At 50.4% G+C, this 20,495-nt stretch overlaps 2 protein-coding genes across 7 annotated transcripts; one reads left to right on the top strand and one right to left on the bottom strand.

Moving 5' to 3' along the window:
- Window positions 1-4,631: 4,631 nt before the first annotated feature.
- Window positions 4,632-13,918, top strand: PRRT3 (proline rich transmembrane protein 3). 2 transcript variants are annotated; one of them, XM_053929471.2, is made up of 6 exons: window positions 4,641-4,716; window positions 5,036-5,173; window positions 7,162-8,239; window positions 8,393-8,548; window positions 9,377-11,372; window positions 13,793-13,918. In XM_053929471.2, exons 3-5 carry the CDS (start codon window positions 7,219-7,221, stop codon window positions 11,128-11,130), a joined length of 2,931 nt encoding a protein of 976 aa, XP_053785446.1. In that variant the 5' UTR covers window positions 4,641-4,716; window positions 5,036-5,173; window positions 7,162-7,218; the 3' UTR covers window positions 11,131-11,372; window positions 13,793-13,918. The 2 variants fall into 2 exon arrangements, with proteins under 2 accessions (XP_053785447.1, XP_053785446.1); XM_053929472.2 differs by lacking the exon at window positions 5,036-5,173 and having other exon boundaries at window positions 4,632-4,716.
- On the bottom strand, window positions 12,075-20,376 carry CRELD1 (cysteine rich with EGF like domains 1). Of its 5 annotated transcripts, none has more exons than XM_024556754.3 (12): window positions 20,253-20,334; window positions 19,965-20,140; window positions 19,589-19,810; window positions 19,279-19,361; window positions 16,586-16,696; window positions 16,169-16,260; window positions 15,302-15,478; window positions 15,122-15,217; window positions 14,103-14,186; window positions 13,857-13,952; window positions 13,508-13,642; window positions 12,075-12,753 (listed from the first exon to the last, which is right to left on the bottom strand). In XM_024556754.3, the coding sequence occupies exons 3-12, from the start codon at window positions 19,796-19,798 to the stop codon at window positions 12,539-12,541; spliced, it is 1,299 nt and encodes a 432-aa protein (XP_024412522.1). In that variant the 5' UTR covers window positions 19,799-19,810; window positions 19,965-20,140; window positions 20,253-20,334; the 3' UTR covers window positions 12,075-12,538. The 5 variants fall into 5 exon arrangements, with proteins under 5 accessions (XP_024412522.1, XP_071078387.1, XP_024412521.1 ...); XM_071222286.1 differs by having other exon boundaries at window positions 19,589-19,781; XM_024556753.3 differs by lacking the exon at window positions 19,965-20,140 and having other exon boundaries at window positions 20,253-20,376.
- Between the last annotated feature and the right edge of the window lie 119 nt (window positions 20,377-20,495).

Raw genomic sequence — 20,495 nt, 5'->3', positions numbered from 1 at the left:
TTTACTTACATGTGGACCCCCTCAAAAAGCAAAACAAAACAAAATAGTAACAGGCCCAGAGACATGGAGAATAAGCTGATGGATGGGTGTCAAAGGGGAGAGGGATGGGAATAAAATATATTACAGAATTAAAAAAAAAAGTAATACCTCAGGAAAAACAGACTGTCTATCAAAAGAATTATAATTACAGTACATTTCTTGAATACTAATTGAATGTTTGTTTAATCAGTTTGAGTAATTGTTTTGCAGTTCTAGTATTATAAATGCAGAATAAACAAAAGAGGTATAGGAAAAGATGGAAAATGATACAAGAGCTCAATCTTCATATCATTAGTAGTAGTCAGTAGATGAAATTTTAAACTGAAAAAAATACCATTACAAAATAGACACAAAACCAGAAGAAATCATCAGAAATACCAGAAAGAATTGGAAGGAATTCAAAGTGAGGGGGAATGGAATAGAAGCTGCTAATTTCAAAGTATGTACAAGATTATCAAATTTATTAACAAAAAAATTCTTTTTTAAAAGTTTAGGTTTATTTAGCTGGTATCCAAGGAGGCTAAAATCTAAGAAAGAATGAGTTAAGACTCCAGGAATCCTTGAGGCTTAATTTGGCCCGTTTAGTGAAGAAAGGTGACTCTCCAAGCCCTCAGAGTTGAGGAGAGGGGCACAGCACAGAGAAGGTTCTCCAGGCTGCACGTCTCCTACCTGTTCAGCCTTTTGTTGCTTTGTTTACTCCAGATCCACCAGCCAAGAACAAAATGTCAGCCAACTGTCCTGGGCATTGTCTAAGCAGGAGACTCATCACTGCCAGCCATGTCACCTTTGCCTTTTCCTTCTCTCTCCCTTTCTTTGGGAGCTTCCAAGGTACTTTTGGGAGGGAGCTCCCAACAACTCCCAACACTGTTGAAGTTCCTCCAACACAGCTCCAAGTTGGAAGTCTGTTTTCATAGACTCATACTCCTAACACAGCAGGTGCCACCTGGGCGGCCTGGGGTTTTCGTCTCCCCTTTCTCCTCTTTCTGAGGCAGGGTGGTGTCATCACCATTAAAGGCACTGGCTCTAAAGTCGGACTTATAGCTTGGCCCCTTATTTGCTGTGTGACCTTGAACAAATTACTTAAACTCTCTGAGCTTCACCTTGTTAGGTGTAAAAAGGAGAGCATAATAATATGTAGGGCTGTGATGACTTAAAAAGAATAATGCTGAAAATGGAGACAATTGTACTTGAACAATAATAATAATAATAAAAAGAATAATGCATGTAAGGTAGGTAGCATAGCTCCTGGCTGACTGAATGCTTGGTAAATGGAGATATTGACCATCCCCCATATACTTGGAATCATGTCCCAGCCATCCTCTGTCCCAGAGTCTCCAGGATGATGCTGGAAGCTCCTTTTGGAGCCAAGATACTTCCCACCCATACCTGCCACTCCATGTTCCTGCTGCATTTACCTGCACCCCCAGCCAGTCTACTCTTTCTGTAAGATCACCTTCATCTTGTCTTCCGGCCAAAGGAAACATAATCTCTCTTGCTTTTGTCTGGAATCTTAAAACCCCTACCAATTGATGGTTTGGAAACACAATGGGATTGGGGCTCCTGGCTCCGAAGAGGGAGCCAGGGAGCAGCAGGATGATGCTGCCTGGATTCGGGGGTTGGGCACTGTTATGTCGGGGAGACTTTGTAGGGACACGAATGGGGTGAAACTGAGGAAGAGAACCAGGCCAGCTCTGAGCCTGCTGAGGGAATCTTGACACCCTGAAAGAAGGCTCACCAGAGAGGTCACAGGAGGCACCAAGAGAAAGGATCTATACCCCTTAGCTTCTGTCATGGGCCCCCAGAACTCTCCTCCTACCAGGATTGCCCACAGGGGGAAAAGACATAGTTCCCCCCAAGGAAATTAGGATGCTGTCAGGAAGACAAATAGATCTTGGATAATTCCCTAAAATGCTAATTGTCTACTATACACAGAACCAGGATCCAGATAACTTCCAACAAGATCAGAATGATGGGCTAGATCCAACAAGATAATCATTAAAAAAATGTAGACTTACAACAAGGGTCAAGAAACCAACTGCACCGACAACAAACTCACAACTATCAACAAATGAACCTAAAAGAAAAGAAAAAACAACGAAAACAAAAACTAAGCAAAAACTGGAACAGGAACAGAATCAAAGAAGTGGACATCATACGGAGGGAATTCAGTGGGAGAAGGGAGGAATAGGGGGAAAATGTTCAGGGAAGAGGAAGCGTAATTAGTAGGCATAAAATAGACGGGGAGAGATAAAAATGGTATAGGAAACAGTGGACCCAAAGAACTTACATGTACAACCCATGGACATGAACTAAGAGGAGAGGGAATGCGGGAGGGTTGGGGGGGGCAAGGTGGAGGAGGGATAAAGGGGAGAACATTGGGAAAACTGTAATAGAATATTAAATAAAAAATACTTAAAAAAAGAAAATATATTTTTTTAAAAAAGAAAAGAAACCAACTGCCCAAAGAAATGTGGAAAAGCTACTAGATCAATAATGGGCAACAAAGCGATGTGGATGCCAGAAACATTAATTTGGTGTGAGGCCATAGTAATGGAGGAGTAGAATCCAGGAAAGAAAAGGTGAAAGTTCAGCTTTATTCCCAACTGGGTTCAATTCCAAGAGTCATACTTTAAGGGGACATTGTTGACCTGGTGAGGCAAAAAGTACCATGGTGAGAGCCCAGAATACTGTCTTTTGAGGAGAGGCTGAAAGAACAGGGAATGTTTGATCTGGAGGGAGAAATTCTAAAGAAATGAGAGATATCTTTACAATTCTGAAGAGCTTCCCACAAGGAAAACAGTAAAATTGGTCAGATGATATGGTGAAATGGGAAAAGCCGGAACCCTCTCCTAGTGTCAGAAAAGCTGGATTCCAGCTCCACGATTACCAGATAGTGGAGACCCAACACTCTTCAAACCACACACCATACCAGACACCACTGGTCCCCGAGCGGCTTTTCTGTGAGAGCCAGAGGTAGGAAAGCCCTGGGAGGCAGAGTTCAGCTCACTCCTAGAAAAAATGTCTTTCTTTTTTTTTTTTTTAAGATTTTATTTATTTATTTTTAGAGGATAGAATATTGGTAAACAGAAAAGCAAAATTAGGTAAAAAATCACACCAACCCCTATTTACTTTCTGACATTTAGGGATAAGATACATCGACAGGCAGATATTAACAAAAATGGGATCATACAAATAATTATCTGAGAAAATTTAGAGTGTCAGCATGGAAAGACGTGTGTGAGGATGTTTAACGAGTATTGTTTCTAGTAGACGAACCCTTGCAAACCACCCGGTTACCCACCAGCAGGAGAATACTGGGAATGTCTGGGGAAATGAGAGTGCATACGACCATGCACTACTGTGCAGCCCGATGGAAGAAAAAGGTGGAACTCATATGTATTGCCTTCAAAATCTTTTCACATATATTGCCTGGGGCAAAACAAAGCTATAGAATAATATGGGTAGTATGATTCCACTTTTGTAAGAAGAGATGCACGCACATAGGTGTGTATGTTTCCATAAGCAAAGGAAACAGTATGATGTTAACAGTGGGTACATTTGGGGGGCAGAGTGGGAGAGGCCAAGGGTAAGACAGTTAACACGTTTTTTGATGTTTCTGTGTTGCTTGAATTGGGACAATCAGAGTATATTATTTTTATAGTTCAAATGACTGATACTTAAAACAATTAACAACAATCTACCCTGGGAACTTCTCCATGGCATTAAAGATTCTATATCATATTTAATGACCACATGTATTCTTTGTGTGGATTTCTCTTAAGGTATTGACACATTAAGAGATATTTAGTACATCAGGACAGATCAGTCTATTAGTATAATGGGTATTTAGTATATCAGGAGCTGTCCAAAGAGGGACAAGGCGCATTTTGACGGTATCTATCAGAAATGAAAATGTGCGGACCCAGAGATCTAACCATGACTCAGGTAGGAAATTATCTGGTAGATACACTAGTACATGTGCTTAAAGATATCTGTGCAATATTCGGTCCCTGCCTCATTATTCTTGCTAGCAAAAGGCTATTAACAACCTACATATCTAGGAATAAAAATTACAGGCTGACCATATGCTGCAATTCTCAACAGCAGATACAAGAAATGAGATGGATCTGTAGAAATTTAAGCGGAAAATGTGCCAGGATTTATTGCAAAGTGAAGGGGGAAAGGCAAGTTACAGAACAATATGTATAGTATGATCTCATTTCTATTTAAAATGTATATGTAACTGTGTATTGGGAAAGATATGAAGGATACACATCAAGCTGTAGGTAGAATTTACCTATAGGTATGTATGTATCCCTATGAGGATATGAGCATAGAGAATAAAGGGAGTGAGTTCCCCGTTCCCTGAGGCATGCAAACGGAGATTGGCTGCCTCATTTTGAGAGACGCCTATGGAAGGGATTTCCACATCCCACGGAGGAGACTTCGGTCCCCTCTTAGCCCTGAGAATCACAGAGAATGGGGAGGTCCGGAGTGGAAGAAGAATCCATCCCTAAGGGGAAAGGGTTAAGTGAGGATGCCGGTCCTGTGGGCGGGCTCGGCGATCGGCAGCGCCGGGCTCTGTTGGCCAAGTCTGAGCATCTCGGAGGATGCGGCTCGGCAGCGCTGCTGGGACACGCGCAAGGTGAACGCGGGGGCTGCCTACGCGACACCCAGGTAGGGAGCTGGCAGAGGGAGGGGGCAATGGCGGGGCCCAGGCAGGGAGCATGGCCTGCAGCCCCCATTTCGGGCGTGAGCAGCAGAGCCTGCACCAGAACCCACCCCCACCCGGGACACTGCGGGAAGGCGCGGAGCCAGAGGAGAGGAGGAAAAGAGGTAACCTGAGATGGGCCAGCTCCCGGAGGCTGCCCTGCGCTGCCCTCGAACTGGCCTCTCCCCTGTCCCTGAAGCAGGGAGATTACCGCCTCCCCGCCCCTCCTCCAAATCTCTCCAGCAGCTGGAACCCAGTGCTGGGCAGCCCCTTACTTGTCCACAGATGCCCACATCTCTTGGATTGGGGGTGGTGAGCAGATCGCATATGCTTATCATTGAAGGCCCAACTCAGCTGTCTCCTCCTGTGCAAAATGAACCACTGGCGGGTTTCACAACCCCTAGCATGGCTGTGTGACCTGGGGTGAGTTACTCAACCTCTCTGAACCTCAATTGCTTCCTCTGTGAAATGAGTATAGCCACACACCTGCTTGTGTTGGGAGGGTTGGATGAGGTGGAGGGGCATGCGGCTAAGCTTAGCACAGGCACCTAACTGGGTGAGAGCTCAATACGGGAGTATTATTATTAACCAGTGCCTGTGTTAGGGACCTTTCAGTCAGTCCCCCTCGTCTTGCCCCTACTCCTGACACTGGAACAGAGGCTTCTCTTTGGCTCCCCTGCACCTAGCCTGGGCCAGGAACAGAGCGTGGGTGAACCTGGGCATTTTTCTGGTGAGAGAGCTTGGAATTTCCATTGACTTCTCAAGGTGTCTGTGGACCACCAAGAGTTAAGAGCCAGGGAGATCTGGGCACAGCTGTTTCCCAGGGAAAAGGAGCAGGGCCTCTGTCCCTAAACACACCCAGGCCTGGGCTCTCAGTTACTATCCTCCCCTCCTCTGGCTGTGGGGTCCTTCCTGCCTCCCTGGCTCAGCTAGGGACTCTCAGGAAGAGGAACTTTTAGGGTATATATAACTGGGGCCAGTCATATCCTGGGGGGCTGGACACAAGACATGGAAGATGCAGGTGCAGCCCTTGAGAAGCCCCAGGCCTGTGGGAGACAGGAGATACATTGTGTGACCAGGAAGATGGGAAGTGGTAGAGGCGAGTGTCGGAGAAAGAAATGTCTAAGCTGAAACGAGCCATTGTCATATCTTACCTGTCTTTCTGCACTGGCCTCTTTCCCCCCTTTAAAACATTTATGAGACTGTGAAACATCTCCACTGGCTTCCTATGACCCAATAAAATCCAGGTGCCTACCAGGGCTTACCAGTCCCCTTGTGGTGTAGCCCTGCCTTCCTGACTTCATCTCCCCCTGCCACTTTCTCCTTCATTTCCTGAGCTCCGGCCACAGTAGCCTTCTTATTTCTTGAACTCTCCTAACTCATTCCTGTACCAGGGCCTTTGCACTTTCTGTTCCTTCTCCCAAGTGCTTTTCCTCCTTACCTTCAAATGGCTGGCTCCTTCTTCTCATTCAGCAGTTAGCTTACATGTCACCTCAGAGAGGCTGTCCTGGCACCCCCTGTGTAAAACAGTCCCCACCCCTCTATCTCTTAATCCTATTTTCTTTTCGCCATAGCTCACTTTATTGAACATCATTCATTGTCTGTCCCTTACCTAGAATGCCAGCTCCACGAGAGCAGGAATCCTGCCGATCCTGTTCACTGCTTTATCCCCAGACCCTGGCCCATACTATATGCTCCAGTTATTTGTTGAAATAGTTAAGGGGGCTGGTGGGAAAGAAAGCTTTCTGGACAAAGGGAAAAGTAAAAGGGCTCTAATACTTAGGCTCCTACTGTAGGCCTGGGCCATTTTGTTTTGTTATGTAAGTCTTATAGGAGCCCTTTAAAGTTAGGTACTCTTATTATACCTATTTTTATGAATGAGGAAACCCTGATGCAAAGCGGTAAAGTAACTCACCCAGAACTGGCAAAGCTGGGATTCAAACCCAGGCCCCTCCTCAAAGGCAGGGGCCTGTTCCCCTCCCTCTCCAGCTCTCTGATATTTGAGCTGGGACTTCAAGAATAGGATTTCAGCAAGTGAAGGAGAAGAAGAGAGCATTCCAGGCAGAGGGAATGACAAGAGCGAAGGCCTGGGCTGTCAGGCAGTCCTGTAGGTATTGAAGGAGAGGTGAGCTACCAGGTGTGGCCTTGGAAGGCCAGGAAAGGGTCTTAATTCTCTCCTGAGGGTGCTGGGAAGCCACTGAAGTTTTTAAAGCAGGGCAAGTGGCGTGACCAGAGTTGCAGTTTTAAAAGGTCACTCTGGACAGCACAGAGATTGATCAGGAAGGGGAGAAATGTGTGGGGGCGGAGGGGCCTGCCTCATGTTGCTCTTCATTCTTTTCCACCAGCCCCCTTGGGGTAGCCACATGTCCCTAACCCTCACATGTCATTCCCCCTCTCCTTTTTTTTTTTAGGCTTATCCAGTGAGGAGTGGAAGTTGAGGGTTCTAGGGCCAGGCATCAGAGTGGACCATGGCCCCCAGCCTGTGGTGCCATGTACGTGGCCTCCTGCAGCTACTGCTGCTGCTGTCCCTGGGGGCTGGCCCTGCTCTGGGAAGGGGCCTTCCCAGGCCACAGAAGGACTTGGCACCACACCTGATCCCAGGAGCCCATCCCAAGGCCCCTATTGGCACAGAGCCCAAAGCCTTCGACTTCCTCTGGGAGAAGCCCAGAGATGAGAGCCCTTGGAACTTCAGTGTCCCCCAAATGCGTGCTGAGGAGGTACCTGAGAGGATCGAAGACACTCCCCTTGGCCCTGCGCTGCATGGACCTAAAGCAGCCCAGGGAGCTCAGAGAGAAGGACTCCCAGTAACTGATGACTTCCAAGTGGCTCAAGGGCCAAGTTCTCAGGGCTGGACAGGACCTCCTGACTCACAGGAACCTCTGGAGCAAGATGTACCAGCACCCCATCCTGTGGGGCTCCCCCATCTCACTTTCACCACCACAACTCCCAGACTCCAACTCAGGGTAGCCACAGTTCCTCCCTCCTCAGGGAAGCCTGGAGGCCAAGTGGGACAGCGACCACTTAGAGATGATGGTCTGGTTGCCAAAGTCAAGACCAGGCTCTCAGAGACATTCCCCTCAGCCCACCAGGGTCCTCCCCACACTCTTGCACCCCACCCAGGCACTGTCAGGAGGCCGGTGCTGGAAGAACAGGGTGAGGGTGAGGAAAAGTTCCTGGAGGCAGCTCAAGGTCCCCTCTTCACCCAGCAGGATCAAGTAGCCTCTGAGGTTGGCTCAGTATCCCCAGTTGAGGTGGCATCCACTCAGGAGCCTGGGTTCCAGCCAGACCTAGCATTGGCCAGAAGCACTCCTCCTGCCAAGAAGCTGCCAGCTGAGCCCCCCAAGAAGGCTGGAGGTGGGGAGACCTGGGCAGTCAGTTTTCCAAGTCCCTCATCGAAGCAGGCTGACTTCCTTGATGTTCAGGGCTCACCAGGACCCCAGCCTTCAGGTCCTCCAGCCTCAGAGACTTCTGATGGGCAGCCTAAGCCAGGTGGGTACCAAAGTGAGGTGCTAAGCAGGGCTGGGAGGGACAGTGTTCCGTGACGATTGGATGCTCCAATTTCTGTGTGCCCTCTGGTCTCTTGAATCTCATTTCCCTCATTCTGGAGGGTCTGCAAAGTGATGACTGCTTTTGTCATTTCAGAGATAGCAGCAATGAATGGAGCAGACCCCATCTCTCCCCAGCGGGTGAGAGGAGCGGTGGAAGCCCCAGGTACCCCCAAGTCCCTCATCCCTGGCCCATTGGGACCTGGCCCAACTGCAAACCAAACAGAGAGCCCTGTGGGGGCCCTGCAGCCAGGTGAGGGCATGGCTGGGGGTTTGGGGAGAGTGGGTACTCTGTCTAATAACTAGGAATATGTGAGGTCCATGTGGGAGGGAGGGGAGTGAATAAGGACAAACATCTCCTCGAAGAAACTGACTAGGACTCCTTCAAACAACTTGGGATAATAAATCAACACTGGGTACTCTGGGAACAGTCATTTGACCTTTAGGGGCTAGAATGTTCCTGGATGTTCCTGGATGTAACATGGATGTATTGTGCAGTGATTCTCCAACTCTGGAATATCACCCGGGGAGCTTTTTAACTTATTTATTTTAATCGTAACCCAAGGATATGTTTATTGATTTTAGAGAGGGAGGAAGGTGGGGGGAGGGAGAGAGAGTGAGAGACATGTGAGAAATAAACATTGATCAGTTGCCTCCAGAATGCGCCCCCACTGGGGATGGAACCCACAACCGAGGTATGTGACCTGACTGGGGGTAGAACCCACAGCCGTTTGTTTCACAGAAGGATGCTCCAACCAACTGAGACACCGGGGCCAGTGCTTAAAAAGCCACCCAAGGAGCTTTTAAAAATTTCCCACGGAATTCTGATTCAGTTGGTCTCCAGGTGATTCTAATATGCAATCCATATTGAGAACTGCTGATACAGTATTAATAAAAATGATAGCTCACATCCATTTAACACTTATTGGGTGCTGGGCACTATGCTAAACATTCAATCTTACCCCATCCCCATTGTACAGATGTGCTTGGAAAAGTTAAATAACTTGCCCACCACACTAGGGAATAATGGAAAATCAAAAGCACTTCACAAAGGGCTATTTTAATATTGTTATTATTGCAGATGAAGCCGAGGAGTGGCCCGGGCGCCCCCAAAGCCATCCCCCAGCACCCCCAGTCCAGGCCCCCTCGACGTCACGCCGGGGCCTCATTCGGGTCACCACGCAGCGTGCCCTGGGACAGCCACCCCCTCCGGAGCCCTCAGCCAGCTCCATGGCATCAGCCCCAGCCTCTAGCCCTCCGGCCAACGCCACCGCACCCCCCCTGCGCTGGGGTCCCCTACGGAGGGTACTGAGCTTTTCCTGGGAGCTACACGTATACGGGGTGGGGGTGCTCTTTCTGCTGCCAGCGTTGCTGGCAATGGCCTCTCTGGCAGCCGCCCCTGCGGGGTCCTGGCTGGCGCTGGTGGCCGCAGTGCTGGTGCTCCTAGCATCGGGGCTGCGATCTGCCTACATGCTTGCGGACCCATACGGCTCGCAGGCGCGGCTGGGTTTACGCGCCGGCCTGGTGCTCTACAACTTACCTTTCCCCTTGCTGCTCACTGCGCTGGCCGCCCTGACCCTGCTCGGCCTTGGTGCCGGGCTGCCACAGCAGCTGCAGAACCCGCTTCTGTTGGGAGTAGTGGCGTTGGCGCACTGCGTGGGGTTACTCGTTACAGACTTGCAGTCGGCGAGGCCGGCACTCAACCTCCTGGCTCAGGGCTTCTCCTGCGCCTGGGGCGCAGCGGTGGCCCTGGGCACCCTCTGCCTGTGCCGTCGCCGCCTGCTTGATGGGCCGCGGGGCTGGGACGCCAGCCCGGGCCCGCGACTTCTGGCAGTAGCGGGCGCACTGGGGCTGCTGGCCAGCGGCTTACAGCTGGCGGCTGCGCTCTGGCTGTACCCCGGCCCAGGCCGCGTGAGTCGCTTCTCATGGGCCTGGTGGGGAGTTCATTTCTGGTTACGCCTGCTGGAACTGACATGGGCACTTACCTTGGCGCTGGCTGCTGTAGCCGCTGCGCGGCCCAGGCCGCCCACGGAGCATGCGTGCTGGGCTAAGCTGCTGCGCCTGGCGTGTCCCGCGCCCTCGGGCAAAAGCGAGGTGCCGGAGCGACCCAACAACTGCTATGCGGGGCACAGTAGCGTCGGTGCAGGCAGCCTGGACATCAGCAAGAGCCTCATTCGCAACCCCGCGGAGGGAGCGCCGCCTGCCACGCCCACTTCAGGCGCCTGGGGCTCCGCTGCGTCGTTGGGCTGCGGTCTACAGGGTGGCCAGGGACTTTCCGGCAGCAGCGTGGGGCCCGCACCTTCTATCAGTGAGCTGGACCTGAGACCGCCTTCGCCTATCAACCTGAGTCGCAGCATCGACGCCGCGCTCTTCCGAGAGCACTTGGTGCGAGACAGCGTGTTCCGACGCTGCGGCCTGCGAGGCTTGGTCTCCCCTCCACCTGGGGGCACACTGCGGCCCCGCCGCGGCAGCCACCCCGACGCCGAGCTCGAAGGCGCGGGCTCGTCGCTCGTCCGTAGCCGCTGCCGGTCGCTCAGCGACGTACGCGTGCACGGGCTGGTCCCACCACACGTGGTGGACGAGCCTGAGCGGGTGGCTTCTGGCAGCTCCATGGACAGTTTCTCCCGGGGCTCGCTCAAAATCAGCTGGAACCCGTGGCGCCATGGGTTGTCGTCGGTGGACAGTCTGCCCCTGGATGAGCTGCCCAGCACCGTGCAACTACTACCTGCCCCTGCTCCTGCTGCCACCCGGCACGAGGAACCCTTGAGTGAGTTCCAGCCTCACTGCAAGCCGGGGGACTCCCGCAGCGCCTCCAGTGATACCATTGAGCTCTGAGACGGCCCAACGCTGCTGCAGGACCAAGGCCCGACCCCCAGTGGCCGGTGGCTGAATGGCATGGCTGACTGGGACAGTTGAGCATTTGAAAATCTGGCATCCCGGTCCTCAACCTGATTGTACCCTCGGAGACAGCCAGAAGTGAACCCACCCACCTCCTCCCCTGTTTTTTTGTTTTTTAAATATCTCTATTTTTTTCCAGCAAGTATTTTGCACAGAGGCTGACTTACGCGGAATACAGGGTGGGTATGCATGGATTTAGGTATGGGGAATGGGCTTCAGGTGCCATAAACACCCCTCCAGACTCCCCAGTGTGGAGGGATGAGGCTCGCTTGTCTAGATTGACTGTCCTCTTTGTGCCAAAGAAATAAACCCTTAGGACTTGGCTCATGCCTCCCTCTGGCCACGCCAGGATCCTGTTCAGAGGAGAGGTAGGAGCCCCCCACCCCACCCCGCCCCCAGTAATTCCAAGTCCAGTATGTGTTCCGGACAGGGGGACTGCCAAAAGAAAGGGCACTGGACCCTTAGCAGCTTTAGAAGTAAGGCTACCAATATTTTATTGAACATCTATTTGTTGTACAGTCTTCAGCTCTGCACTTTCATCACACTTAATTATCATAATAAGCCTGAGTGGAAAGCATTATCATGCCAATCTTATAGATGAGAAGAGTGAAGTTCAGAGATGAAAGTCATTTTTCCAGGGTCCTTTGGCCCAAATAACAGCTAGTACTGAATCCAGAAATTTCCACCCCTAAGGTTGCGTCCTCCATCCCTTCTCCTAACACTACTTCAGGGCCAAGCCTCTCCTCTCTCCTTCCTCTACCCCTTCACCAGGGTAGCCCTCAATTTCCCAGGGTTTTAGAGAACTTCCCCAAGGGCAGGGTTGGGCTCTCAGTAGCTTAGACCAACCCATGGTGGGTGAGGAGCAGGTAGTAAGACTTAAGTTTCTCCATTTTCCAAGACCTTTATTTCCTGAGATGAATAAATAAATCAGTGGTTGAGGGGTGGTTGGGTGAATACCAAACAGGAGCTGGCAGCATGCAGCTGGCAGGAGGGGAGTGTGATGGGCCCATCTCTGCAGGGACCCACCTCCCCTCTTATCCTGGGCAGAGGCCAAAGCTCACTAGCAGCCACCATAAGGAGACACTTTAAAAGATCCGCACACATTGTGAAGCCTGCCTGGTCCCCACAAGGCCAAGATCTTATGGCACCCACATTTAGGGATACTTCCTTACCCCAAGGGCTTCACCTGCCCAGGCCTGGGTGCTTGGGCTGCTCCCTAGGTGGGTAGGGGGTGCTTATCCCATTCTCAAAAATAATGCAAGCTGCCTCAAGTGTCCAGGCAGGAGAGAGGCCTGACTTCTTGGGGCAGCCTGGGTGGGAGGAGATCCTGGAGGTGTGGCTGAGATTATCTGCCCTTGATGAAGCCTTCCAGCACGCGGTCACTGCGCTCTGACAACCAGTAGCCAGTCATGGCCGCCACAGCCCCAATGAAGATGGCGGTGAAGACCAAGTCGCCCTTGGCAGCCAGCGTGGCCAGTGCACAGATGATGACACCAAAGAACATCTGCTGCAGCACCACCAGCTCGTCCTCTGTCATCTCTGAGAAAAAGCCCGCTGGCTCTGCGGGGAATAAGAGAAGCACCTGTCACTCCTCCCCGATGGCTGGAGTCTCCCACACACGCAGTCCTCGCTGCCACATGCCTGCTGGGCATGCCAGCACACAATGTCCTTTGCTGCTGAGAACAACTCTTAAGTGGGGCAGTAATTATCCCTGCCTCACTAAAAGGGAAACTGAGGCTCAAAGAGGTGAAGAGGTTTGCCCAAGGCCATGTGGTGAGTGAGCTGCGACAGCGTGTGTTATACCAGCGCAGCTCCAGAGCCAACCTGCCTGGATTCGACCCAGCTCTGCAGCCTGCTTACCATGTGGCCCTGGGCAAGGTGCTTCATTTCTCTGCATCCCAGTTTCCATTATGTAAAATGGGGACGAGAAGGATACATACAGCATTGGATTTCTTTTAGGGGTAAAGTAAGTTAATACGTGCAACATGCTTGGAACAGTATGTCACATGGGTAAGAACTATGGAAGCGATCACTACTGTCATCACCGTGGCCTACAATCACTCTCAGTAGACCAGGGCTAGGACTGGCCCCATTGGCTAGATGAGGAAAGAGGCTTGGGGAGGCAGAGTGACTTGATGGCAAGTCCAATTTTCTTTTATCCTAGGGAGGTGCGAGGTCACAAAAAGCTACTCTGGAGATCAGATGTAGGCTTAGGGTCTCAATGCAACCGTATAGGGGCTGGAGAGTGGAGGGGCGGGGAGCAGAGCCTGCAACTGCCTGGAGAAGGTTTGCTGGGGGCCAGGTTGGAACTTGCCTGGGATGTGCTCCTTCACACAGATGCCCTCGATCTGTTTGTAGCCCTCGGCACAGACACAACGGTAACTGCCCTCGGTGTTCTCACATCGCTCGTTCTCTCCAGGACATACCTCTGTGTCACACTCGTCCACATCTTGAGGAAGGGTGAGGAGGGATCAGAGCTCAGGCTGCCAGGGTCCCACATGCAGCACTCCTGACTTGGTCTCTCACATCCTGACACTCCCTTCTGCTCTTGCCCAGGTAACATTCCACCCTTCCTTCCCCCACCCTGTCCTTGTTCCAGGCCCTCTCAATTCATGGTGGCAAGACACTCCAAGATACCTATGGCCCATTGGCAGGAGACTCACCGAGACACTTGGAGCCCACCTGCTGGTAGCCAGGGCTACACTTCTTACAGCGGCCAGGCCCTGCCCCCATGCAGCCCAGGCAGGCCTTGGCACAGTCTGGAGAAGAGAGAAGAGAGAGAAGGCTGATAGATGCCCCTAGGCCCAGGAGGATTCTGGGGCCTGAGAAGGCAGAAGTTTGGGGGAGAACAGGAGTGGAGCAGCTCCTACACTTCCCATGTCCCCTCTTCTGCAGGGGTGGACACTTACCTCGGCACTCATAGGAACCCTCTGTGTTCACACAGAATTGGTCAGCTCCACAGTTGGCTCGCTCTGTGCCACACTCATCAATATCTGTAGAGAGGTGAACAAGATGGGGAATTCCAATCCCTAGTTCACTAATAGGGAAGTTGAGGCAAGGATTGCTGGGGAATGGACTCGCCAGGCTCATATGGTATGGCAGCAACTGCAGGCTGTCCACCAACACGGGAGTGGAGGTGCAGCTGGACTCTGGGCTGCCCAGGCAAAGACTGCATTTTCTAATTTGCCTTGCAGCCCAGGATGGCCTTGTGGTTGAGTTCTGGCCAACAGGATGTAAACAGAAGTGATGCGTTCCACTTTTAGCTTGGCTTTAAAACAATGGGCTTGGACTCATCCATGCATTTTCTTCCCTTTCTTATTTCCTGAGTGCTAGGTTGAGGTGCCCGTGACTGAGCCTCAACCACAAAGACAATACCCAGTGGGATGACTGCACAGTAAGAAGGAAGGAATCTGTGTCCCTGAAAGATTGTGACAAGTAGAGCTTCCCTGCCAGCCTGGACCACTTGCTTTGAGACTCTGATTTAAGCTAAAAATAAACCTCTATATTCTTTAAGCCACAATCTTTGGGGATCTTTTTGTTACAGCACCTTAACCATTACTTTCACTCATATAAATGGCTAGGTTTGATACCAAACGAAATCTCAAACCGAGGTTTCCTGACCCAAGTTCAGTATCCTCATTCCTCTGGCTGACCCTTCCTCAGTTTTCCAAACTTGGCCTAAGTGACACGTCTTCTAAGAAGCCTTTCTTGATTCCCTAACACCACCAAGCTGGATCAGGGACATCTCTCAGTATACAAAGATCAGTCCATATTCTAAGTGCCTGGTCACTGTTCTGCCTTCCCAACCAGTGTCTCCATAAAGATGGAGCTGTGTTGGTCTATTTTCACCCAGAGATGTGAGTACTAATGGAAAACCAAGCCCAAGCCCCTGCCCACCTCCCAAGATCTAGGGCACAGCCCCACTCACCTATACACTTGAGGTGATGCAGGGCCCACCCCTTCTTGCACTGTAAACAGTTTGATTCTTCGGGTCCCGAGCAGCGGGCACAGGGCCCAAAACAAGCTGGGCAGAATGGGAGAAGTATGAGGAAGGGCAGGCAGGCACCCCATCATCCCTTGCCCAGAGCCTCGCCTTTGGGCTACCTACCCGAACATACCAGATGGCTGGCGTTGCGCTCCGCCTCAAAGTAGCCAAGGCCACACTGGCCACAGGCCTCACCCCCATAGCCGGCTTGGCAGTCACAGTGCCCGCTGCCCCCTCGAGTCCCTTCCCCTTCACAATGCCCGTAGCCACCGCAGGGCTTCTCTGCGCCCCCAGGACAGGCTGTGGGCAGACACCAAACCGGGTGAGAGTGTAAAAACAATCTTGTACATAGAAAACATTAACATCTGGGGGGAGAAAACTTAATTTTAATGGCAACATAAAATTTTGTCATAAAATTGCATGAAATTTACCTAATCACTACTCCATTATAGAACAATTAGATTATTTATAAGTATTTTCTTTTATAAAGGCTGAATTGACCATCTTTGTCACTAACTATCTGCAGCTTCTGGAGAGATCTTTCTAAAGGAGGTTAGTAGTAAGTTTAGCTCCTGACTTAGGACTGTGTGTAGAAAAAGGTGGTGACATTGGGGCTTCAGGACAGCACCTGGGGCCCTAGGAAGACCGCCTTAGAGATGGAGCCTGGTCTGATCCAGGCATGGGAAATGAGGGGTGGAAGTGGAGGCATTTCTCAAATACAAGATGAAATGCATTTCTTGTATTATCTTATATTTGAGAAATACATTGTATTTCTGTGGTTTTCAAGATAAAAACCACAGCCGCATCTGACTCAGTCTAGCTCTATATCTTGGCCCATCTCACCAGCCCTGTGAAGCAGATAAGAACTAAGGTCCCAAGGAGTTACCTGAGCAGCCTAAGCTCACACAGCCTGCTAGGGGCAGAACCAGGACTGGAGTCTTGGCCTCAGCAGTCCCCTCCCATCCCCCAAGAGGAACTTGGATAACTCACGAAGGCAGGAGGGCCCGAAGGTTCCTGAAGGGCAGCAGAGCTTCAGGGAATCTGAGCAGAGCCACTGGAAGAGGTCTGGGGCTTCCTGCTGCCTGAGGTGGGGAGGTGGAGTGACAGCAAGAAGGGCTCAGACAGTGTCAGAGGTGTTGCCCATCCCCCGACCTCCCACAGAATCTGTGACACAACCCATCCTGTGTATAAGACCCATAAGGCCACCTGACCAACGCCCTTTCCTCATTTGGCACAGGGGTAAACTGAAGCTCAGAGTGAGAGCTTGGGTCCCTCAGCAAGTCCTTCGCAGATCTGGGTTTGGAAGAAGGAGCCAAAACAGGTCACAGCTCCTAGCATGCAACCCCCTGCTTCACCACAAGGCCCTGCCTGTGGCCCCCTCCCCAGGAAAGCCCCCACACCACTCACTTGTGAAACCACCAGCTCTCCACCAGCTCCTCACTCAGCTCCAGCAGGCGGTGGCACTCGAAGTCTGACTTGCTGCACACGTTCTCAAGCACCTCTACCAGGCGGGTCTCACTGGCCAGACAGAGCGGCGGTGGTGGGAACACGTTCCATTGCACCCACACCCTCCTGAAGGTCTCTCCCACCACTCCTCGTGCCATGACAGTGTCAAAGGACAGGCCATAGGGCATAATGGAAGGGACACTAGTTTTGAGGGTCACACAGACCTGAATTCAAATCTAGTTATGTGACCTTGGGCAAGTCAACCTCTCTTGAACCTGTTTTCTCATTTGTAAAATGGGGACAATACCTCCTCTACAAGTTTGTTGTGCAACACCTCAGTTCCTGCGTAATGAAATACATACCCTTGCTGGGTGGATATAATTAGAACTATATTATATAGCAAGTGTTAACGAGGATGCAGAAAAATTGGAACCCTCCTGTACTGCAGGCGAGAACAAAAAATGGTGCAGGCACTGTGGAAAAGTATGGCAGTCCCTCAATAAGTTAAACATGAAATCACCATATGACTCAGTAATTGCACTCCTGCATTTACACACAAAAGAATGAAAAACAGGTGTTCAAACAAAAACTGGTTCGCAAATGTTCATCACAGTCCTATTCACAGTAGTCAAAAGGTAGAAACAACCCAACTATCCATCGAATGACGAATGAATGCATAAACAAAGTGTGGTATATCCACACAACAGAATATTATTAAGCCTTAAAAAGGAATGAAGTGCTGATATATGCTACAATATGGATGAACTTTGAAAACATTATGATGAGTGAAAGACACCAGGCATAAAAGGCCACATTAGTGCAGGATTCCAATAGAATTAGCAAGTCCATAGAGACAGGAAGCAAATTAGTGGTTGTCAGGGGCTGAGGGGACGGAAGAACGGAGAGGGGAGAACAAGGAGTGACAGCTTAATGGAGAAGGAGTTTCTTTTGGGATGATGAAAATGTTCTGGAACTAGTGGTAATGCTTGCACAACACTGAATGTACAAAATGTCTCTAGCCCTGGCTGATGAGGCTCAGTGGGTTGAATGCTGGCCTGGGAACCAAAAGATCAATAGTTCAATTTCCAATCAGGGCACATGCCTGGGTTGCGGGCCAGGTTCTAGTTAGGGGCACACAAGAGGCAACTGATGAATGTTTCTCTCCCTCTCTTTCTCCCTCCCTTCCCCTCTCTCTAGAAATGAATAAGTAAAATCTTTTTTAAAAATGTCTCTAATGTAAATTTTATGTGTCATGTATTCTACCTCAACAGAAAACTAATATATACGTGCATATAATGTATATTGTTTTATATATTTAAAGAGTCTGAAACAGTGCCTGGCATATAGGAGGAGGTGATTTAAAAAGAGAAAGAAAGAAAACCAGGAGCCATTAAAAGCTGAAAGTGCCCTTAGGATTATTTTGGCCAATCCCTTCACTCCCAAATAAAGAAACAGGCCTGCTGAGGGTAAGGAAAATGACCAATGTTACATAATAAAACCAAACAGTTTCATTTTTAACCACAGACCTATGAAATAGGTAAAGCAGGTATTAATATCCCCATTTCACAAATGAGAAAACGGAAGCTTAGAGAGGTGAAGAGACCTTTCCAAAGATACCAAGGGTCAAAACTGACAATCAGGTCTAACTCCAAGTTTTTGCTGACTCCTTCTCCTCAATTTGACTTTGAAACTCTACAGCGCCTAGGGCTCAGAACTTTCCTCTCAATATAATCTCATCTTGATCTAAATCTAACTCAACTTGACTGTTCAATGTACATCTCAGCCCAACATGCTCAAAGAGAACACCCACCCAATTCCACTCCACCCCTACCCCTTCTCCTTCAGTTTTACCCATTTCGGAAAACAGCCTCACAATTCAAAAAGTTTGCTCAGGCCCGAAATCGAGTAAGTATCTTTTATTTTTATTTCTCTCATACCACATAACAAGTCTGTATCAAGACCTATCAGTCTAACTGCAAAATATATGCAGAATTTGACCCCTTCTCACCTTGTTCACTACCACTAGGTAGCACACTAGCTCCTGCTATCTCCTTGCCTAGACTATGCATTAGCCAGCCTCTCAGCCTGTCTCCCTGCTTGCTCCACCCTGGCCCTCTAATAGTTTGCTTGTTACACAGCCATGTGAGTAATCTTTAAAAGTATAAATAAGACCACACCACTTCTGTGCTTAAAACCTCCCAATGGCTTCCCTCTACAGTCAGAATGAAATCTAAACTCCTTTCTGTGGCTTTCAAGGCCTGGGCCTCTGCTTTCACCTGATCTCACCCCATTTCAGCCACTTCTCAAACACGCCAAGCTCAGTCTCACTCTGTCCACATCTCTTCCCTGATTGTTACTTAGCTTGCTTCTTCCCTTCAGGTCACTGTTCAATGTCACACCTTGAACACCATGCCTCCCACCATTCTGTAGTCCACCCTAATGACATTACTTATTTCCTTATTCACTATGTATCTCCTCTACACAAATGTAAGCTACTTGGAAATGGGATTTTGCTTGCCTTATTTACTGCTGTACTATAGATATTCAGTGATATTTGTTGAATGAGTAAGCACTCCCTAAGAGGCTCTAGACCCCTACCAGTAGATTAGAGACTGGGAGATGAGCTATAAAAACCCGCCCTTCTAGTCCCTTACCTGTCTTTGTATTTGGACAACTTCTCTTCCTCCCAGGCAGTATTTCCACCTCCAAAGTTGTCCCGGATGGTTCTCTCCAAGCCCTGGAAATGGAGAAAATTAGTAATATATAAGTACAAAAGGATAGTGCCTGGCACATTCTATCACTTCAGTATCTCACTGACCAGGAAACGGGCACGGAGAGGCAACCAGCCTAAGGCCATACAATTATTAAGTAACCATACAGACTTTCATCCCAGATCTCCCCATTCTCAATCACGCGTTATAGTAGCCGGGCCCCTCCCACCAACCAAGCTGCTGGTACACCCACCTTGTTGAAACTGTCGACCAGTCCCCGGCATGTATGACACGGGTGGGGCTCAGTTGGGGGAGAAGACTGGGGAGCAGGAGAGGGCTGGAGCCAAACTGGGCCTGGGAGGCTGAAGAAGAGGCTCAGGCCCCAAAACAGACCTGGAACCAGGCCCCTCGGGGGTCGAGGGGCCATCTTTTCCCAGGCTGGGGACCTATAGATGGAGGGCATGCGTTGGGTTCGCTGGAGAAGCCAGATGAGAAAGAAAAGGGTCGGTTTTGAGGTGCCACCGGTCTGGGAGCCCAGGTTTGTTATTATAAGAAATGGAGGCTGGACTGGGGTAGTCCAGAGGAGGGGTATGGTGGGGAAATGAGCGGGAATAAGTTATCTTTGTTACCCTTGGGGAGGTATCCTGGACCCTTGGTAAGGAGGCAGGAGTCAGCCCATGTTTTGGGGTCTGAATATGGGTTATTAGGAGCAGGATCAATGGAATTAGGGAGAATGGGTCAGATTCCAAGTACTGGGAAGAAGTAGCGGATGAACGATCTTGTGGGGAGCAGCCCGGATCCGGATCTAAAGAGAAGGGGTCAGGTTCAGGGCCCACTGGAGGCCAAGGTACAGCCCAAGAGCCGGCAGGGGAAGATCCAGACCCGCGTACACTGCGGGAGAGAAAGAGACGACCCACCCTGCCCGCCGGCGCAGATGGCTCAGTGTCTTCAGCGACACCTCCGCCGCCGCCTGCGTAAGACGTGCAACCTCCGCCAGCCCCGCAGTCCGGAGGGCGGAGCCCACGCCGCAGCCAGTGGTGGCGAGCCATGTGCAATTGTGTCATTTCGCGCCAGCCAACCAGAGGCGGCGCCGGGCTGCACCTGTCCGGGTGTTAAAGGGCCGAGGGGACAGAGCGATGGGCGGCGTGCCAGGCTAGCTG

Source organism: Desmodus rotundus, chromosome 8, assembly GCF_022682495.2.
Source record: "Desmodus rotundus isolate HL8 chromosome 8, HLdesRot8A.1, whole genome shotgun sequence".
Taxonomy (NCBI): Eukaryota; Metazoa; Chordata; class Mammalia; order Chiroptera; family Phyllostomidae; genus Desmodus; species Desmodus rotundus.
Note: the sequence above shows the minus strand (reverse complement) of the source record. Positions and strands in the feature narration are given on the sequence as shown.